The sequence below is a fragment of the Eimeria mitis genome, genomic scaffold, assembly GCF_000499745.2.
Source record: "Eimeria mitis Houghton genomic scaffold, Emh_scaff2934, whole genome shotgun sequence".
NCBI classification, from domain to species: Eukaryota; Apicomplexa; class Conoidasida; order Eucoccidiorida; family Eimeriidae; genus Eimeria; species Eimeria mitis.
The window spans coordinates 1-5,108 of NW_013571276.1; the positions used below are offsets into that span (position 1 = coordinate 1).

General features: G+C 51.3%; 1 protein-coding gene across 1 annotated transcript in view; it reads left to right on the forward strand.

Moving 5' to 3' along the window:
* Positions 1-117: 117 nt before the first annotated feature.
* The window catches only part of EMH_0060440 (5'-3' exonuclease, putative), a gene marked incomplete at both ends in the record, with an annotated part of 6,665 nt that continues 1,674 nt past the window's right edge, over positions 118-5,108 (forward strand). The window contains 9 exons of the mRNA XM_013497796.1: positions 118-478; positions 685-752; positions 1,002-1,151; positions 1,262-1,506; positions 1,623-1,731; positions 2,010-2,783; positions 3,249-3,320; positions 3,603-4,490; positions 4,642-4,776. Of these exons, the coding sequence (XP_013353250.1) occupies positions 118-478; positions 685-752; positions 1,002-1,151; positions 1,262-1,506; positions 1,623-1,731; positions 2,010-2,783; positions 3,249-3,320; positions 3,603-4,490; positions 4,642-4,776 (2,802 nt within the window). The remainder of the gene's footprint in view (positions 479-684; positions 753-1,001; positions 1,152-1,261; positions 1,507-1,622; positions 1,732-2,009; positions 2,784-3,248; positions 3,321-3,602; positions 4,491-4,641; positions 4,777-5,108) is intronic.

Sequence of the window (5,108 nt, forward strand, 5' to 3'; positions counted from 1 at the left end):
AGATAGGAGTAGCTTTGTTTTTGTAGAAAGTGTAGGGGTGCGTTGCTCACCGAATATAGTTATGACCCCTGAGGCGGAGACTTTGAGTTGTGACTTTGGCTTTCCCTTCTTTGGTAGATGCTTCGTGAGCCGGAGAAGCTCCAACTGCTTCACATCTCGTTGGTGCGCGAATACTTAGCGCTGGATCTGTTGCCGGCGAAGATAGCCTACAGCCAAGAACAGATTGCATTTAGGAACCAGGATGCTGCTCACGGAGATTCTCTTTCACCTGGAGGCAGCGCCAGGTTAAATAGGCCAGGTGAAGCATCGCAGCAGTCGCCATTGGAGGGACGACCGAACCGGCGTGTGGATAAGATGCTCTGCTGCCCAGCCGAGACAGAGCGCGCTATCGACGACTTCGTCATCTTCTGTTTCTTGGCGGGCAATGACTTCCTGCCGCATACGTTTTCCACGGACATTGGGGAAAAAGGGCTTGATAGTATGATTCTCTGCTATGGGCGTTTCTTAGCCGTAGGTGTTCGCCTTCAGCTGCAGTTGTGTTCTTGCCCCATTAGCAGCTGGCTGTGCCGCCGTCTGTCTTAAAGTTCTATATCAACTGGGCCTTGCCATCGTTTAAGAGCTATCCAGCTGCTTCTGCATATTGCCTACTGTGCGTTTCTCCCGTGCTGCGCACTGTTGGTTCAGGAATACCGTGTACTGGCCGCATCCGTAACGAGCAAAACGCCGGCGGATGGCCCATGGCTTGTCGGGAGGTGTGGCCAGTTGAATCTCCTCAATTTATATATATTTCTCAAGCTATTTGTAGAAACTGTTGAAGACTATAAGGTTGCAGGCAAGGCCGCTGACTTGCAATGGCTCATGAGGAAGAAGCAGGAGGAGGTGTGCACTAGTCCATCAAGCATTCGCCTTTGCCAACTTCTCCTTACCGGAACTAATGTTCACCGCTGTTATAATGGGAAAGCTGAAAGCTGCCTATATTTCCACTTTTGCGGGATGTGCAGCTGCCGATGCTTAACAATTTTGGTGGGGACACGTGCAAAGCATTCCGTGCAAAGTTCTATATGCAAAAGCTAAACATCGTGCTTGGCACGGAAAGAGGCGAAAGGGAACTGCAGCACTTGTGCCAAAGTTATCTGGAAGGACTCCAGTGGGTACGCAGCAACATGGGCTGCCTGGCTTGTAGCTCAGGCAAAGCTGAACGGTCTCCAGCACTGCGACCATGCAAGCCTCTTCAGCTTCTCATGTTCTGTGTGTATACCAGGTTGCATACTACTACTTCCGAGGCCCGGACGCAAGTGGGTGGAGGTGGTTTTACTCTTACCACTACGCTCCCTTCTTGCGGGACGTGCTCGACTGCAACGTGTTCAGCCCGTCGATGGTTTCCAGAGGCGCAGGAGCAGGCAAACGCTGCGAGGACCTTTCGTATCTTTTAGACCGCACAATCGCATTGCCTAGCGGGGAGCCATATTCACCGTTCATGCAACTCTTGTCAATCTTGCCACCTCAGTGAGTAGGATGACTCTGCTGAAGAGACGAACTGCCCACTGCCGTATTCACCTCCCCTTCCGGCCAAACATCACCTGCAAAACTGCCGCTGAACTAGTCTGGTGACGCGCTCTCAGGTCGGCTGCATTACTACCTCCCCAGTTAAGCCACATCCTAACCCACCCTCCTCCAAGGCTTGCACGTTTCTTCCCGAAAGATTTCGAAATCGACATGGAGGGTGTGAAGGTATGTAGTTGCTCTATCGGGGTTGATAATTTCCACTCCGTAGATTGATGTGTTTGTGGGTATCTTCCAACTGGTGAACAAGCAACTCCAGGCCACCATAGTCGACGGAGTTCTAGAGTTTTACGTTTTCTGCTGCCTAGTTAAGTTGTAAGCAGCAGTGCCCATTGGGTGTCTCGGCTACCTTTCTGTTGCCGGGATGTTCTGCAGGTCCCGTGNTTGTAAGCAGCAGTGCCCATTGGGTGTCTCGGCTACCTTTCTGTTGCCGGGATGTTCTGCAGGTCCCGTGGGGGGGGGTGGCGCTGCTGCCATTCTTGGATGAGGCAGTGCTTGAGAGCGTTGTTTTGCCTTTGCTAGAGAAGCTTCCTCCTGAAGTGCTGAAGCGGAATGAAACTGGAAAGGTCGTGTTGCTTATGAGGGAGGGGAATGAGCAAATATGGAGACAGCATGGTCTGTTAATATACGACAGCGACTCGGGAACTTCCGCGTTGGCAACCCTAGACCCTGTCTACGAGCGTGAGTGCTTCTTCTTCAAAAACAAAATTATACATAAGGACCTCGGCGTCGCATTGGACATTCCGAGCCTGCTGAACCGTATAAACAGCTCTATTGAGGAGGAAGTACCCCAGGGACGTGAACAGCGGCAGGTTCGCATATTTCCGTCCTCTCTTCCTTGGGCTTTTCCTGACGTAGTAGACAGTTGCGTTGTTGAGGAGGAAGTCCTCGTCTTACCACCGCTCTTGGCTGCTCGTTTGGAGGTGAGCAAGGTTGTAGGCCTTCTAAAAATCCTTAGGCCGACGGCTCATCTCCCCCCAGCATCCTCTCAGGTGGATATAAAGGATGCAGTCGATGGCTACGTGGCAACGTTACAGCGGGTCCTACAATGGACAGAATTGTCTTCAGTGCGGCCGAGATGCGGTCCTCCAGTTACGCTGCAGCCACTGCCGAAGCTTCAACCTCAGGGGCAGGAACTTCTCTTCCCAACGGCTCCCCTTCCCGGAGCATCTCCAGCTGCCGCTGTTTTGACTCCTTCTCTTCATTCGAAATGCATTGCCGTGAGCTTGGCTGCTGGTCACTTCTACCATCCAGATTTCTGGCTGCTGTGCCGTGCCTGTCCCTGTTTGGCGTAGCCTTTCAGGCTCCTGACGATTTTGTGTTTAGAGGCGTACACCGGTCCACTATATAGCCTCAGCAACATCTCACTTTATTGTGTTAATAGAGCATCTGGGTAGATCGACTGCCTATACTATGTTCTAGTCACTTGCAAGTTACCATATATCACTAGCGCTGTTTCGGTGTTTCGCGTTTCAGTGGCATCGCGGGACAGGCGTCAAGGTGTTCAAACGCATGTCGACCAACCAGTCCGTTGTGCTTAGCGTCATGCCATTTCCGAAAGAAGAGTTGAATCAGCAGTCTGCATGCAACATTGTTGGATTGCTGAAACCTAAGGATACGCTGAATAAATTGCTNAGTTGAATCAGCAGTCTGCATGCAACATTGTTGGATTGCTGAAACCTAAGGATACGCTGAATAAATTGCTCAGCAGCAGATTTATTCTCTACGACTACCCTTTTGTAAAGCTGGCATCTCCGGTGAGTTTGCGTCTCTTGATTTCGGCTTGGTTGAGGGTGCTCTGTTAGGTACCTTTGAGAAATATCAGAACATTTGCTGTCAAATGGGCCTCACAGGGACAACTGAATCGCTGCGAAAGAGGTTCAGTGAAGCTTGGGCAGTGCAGCGTTGTTTAGGAATCTTAGTAGTTCCTCCATCTGTCCGTTGTCGTGACGTTTGATGGGAATTGGCATATTGCCTCACTCGCACATATATTTTCAACTGGCTTCTGGGTTCGGTTCTGGGATTTGCTGCGGCTGCAGGTTGCTGTGTGGCATCCTACGTTTTACTTGCCTGTAGATTTCGGCAGCGCAGTACAGAGCGCTGATGTCCCCACTGACCCTATGGAACAGCTGCAGGAAGTGGAAAAGGAAAAGCAACGCCTTCTTTCGCAGGGTGTTGCTGTGGCGGACGAGTCTGAGGCCTTCTATTTCTTCACGCAGCATAGAGCAAAGGCGAGAGCTCAGCAGAGTGTTGAGCGACCCCAAAATACCGCGCCTTACTGGGATCCAGGCGAGCAGGTCTTAGGCGGCCCCGGCGAGGAAGTACAGCTAGACTGCGCTCCAGTGCAGCCCCTCGAGCTGCAACTGCAGCGCCTCGCGTTAGACGTGACTTGCGCGATTCCAGGCACAGAACAGCAACAGCTATCCCGTGGGTATCACCCCGAGACTGCTCTCTCCACCCTTCTTGTTGAGTTGCTTCCTGTTGAGGATATCGTCATGGAAGAGAAACTAGTCGATTTACGCACGGCGAACAGCAGCAGCGGCAGCGCTGCTCGTCCAAATATGCATGAGAGGAAGTCCACTGCTTGCGTTCATTTTCGATACGGACCGGAAACGGTTTTCCGCCTCCTCCCGCTCCTGTCGACTCCGTCAAATACCCTCCTTGAAAGCATGCAGCAGTGTCACCAGGAAGTGATGGATGCGGTTGAAGCTCACAGGAAAATCCAGTGGAAGGCGGGAGATGACGTTTTCTGTGTCGCACCGAACGAGCATCAGCAGTTGCGTCTCGGCACCACCGGAGTGCTGGAAAGCTCTCCCGTCAATGATAGTTCGCATCTCTATGTCCGTGTTTCATCGTGGCATGAAGAGCCCATTGGCTTTCAGACGGAGCTAGATGACGCATGCAAAGCGATCTGCGCAACCAGCTCAGTGAGTTAACATTCCTTTCACAGTCGTCGAANCTAGATGACGCATGCAAAGCGATCTGCGCAACCAGCTCAGTGAGTTAACATTCCTTTCACAGTCGTCGAAAGATGCGTTAGTAATGCAGATGTGGACGTGCTGGCATTGTATATTGCAGCAAGGCAAAACTGTTCTGGTTCTTCAGGAAAGAGCTTACACCCTTGAAGAGGCAGCAGGGCTTATAGGGGTTACCCCTTTCGCCGCATTCCAAATCTTCTCGTCTGTCTTCCTCAAGGACGGGGATAATTTGTATGTAAGTCGTCAAGCGAGAAGTTTACTGCACTTCCTGTGTATCTGTGTATGCACAGTATCACGAATTTTTCATCTTCAGCCATGTACCGGGATGTGTTCGCAGTTTCGCTGCAGGGCGGATGATCCACCCCAGACACGGGGGCCGTGTAATCAGGCAGAATATTCCTAATTATCAATGTCATGTAGTAGTTTCTAGCGATTCAGCTGTATAAATCATGTCCTCTCTGCATCGTGGATCTGCACGTTCTTTTTTGTTATGTGCAGGACTGCGGTCTTCACATAGCCATCTTCACGAAGGAGCCGCACAAGCCTGCTTACGTCATCAGGTTTTCA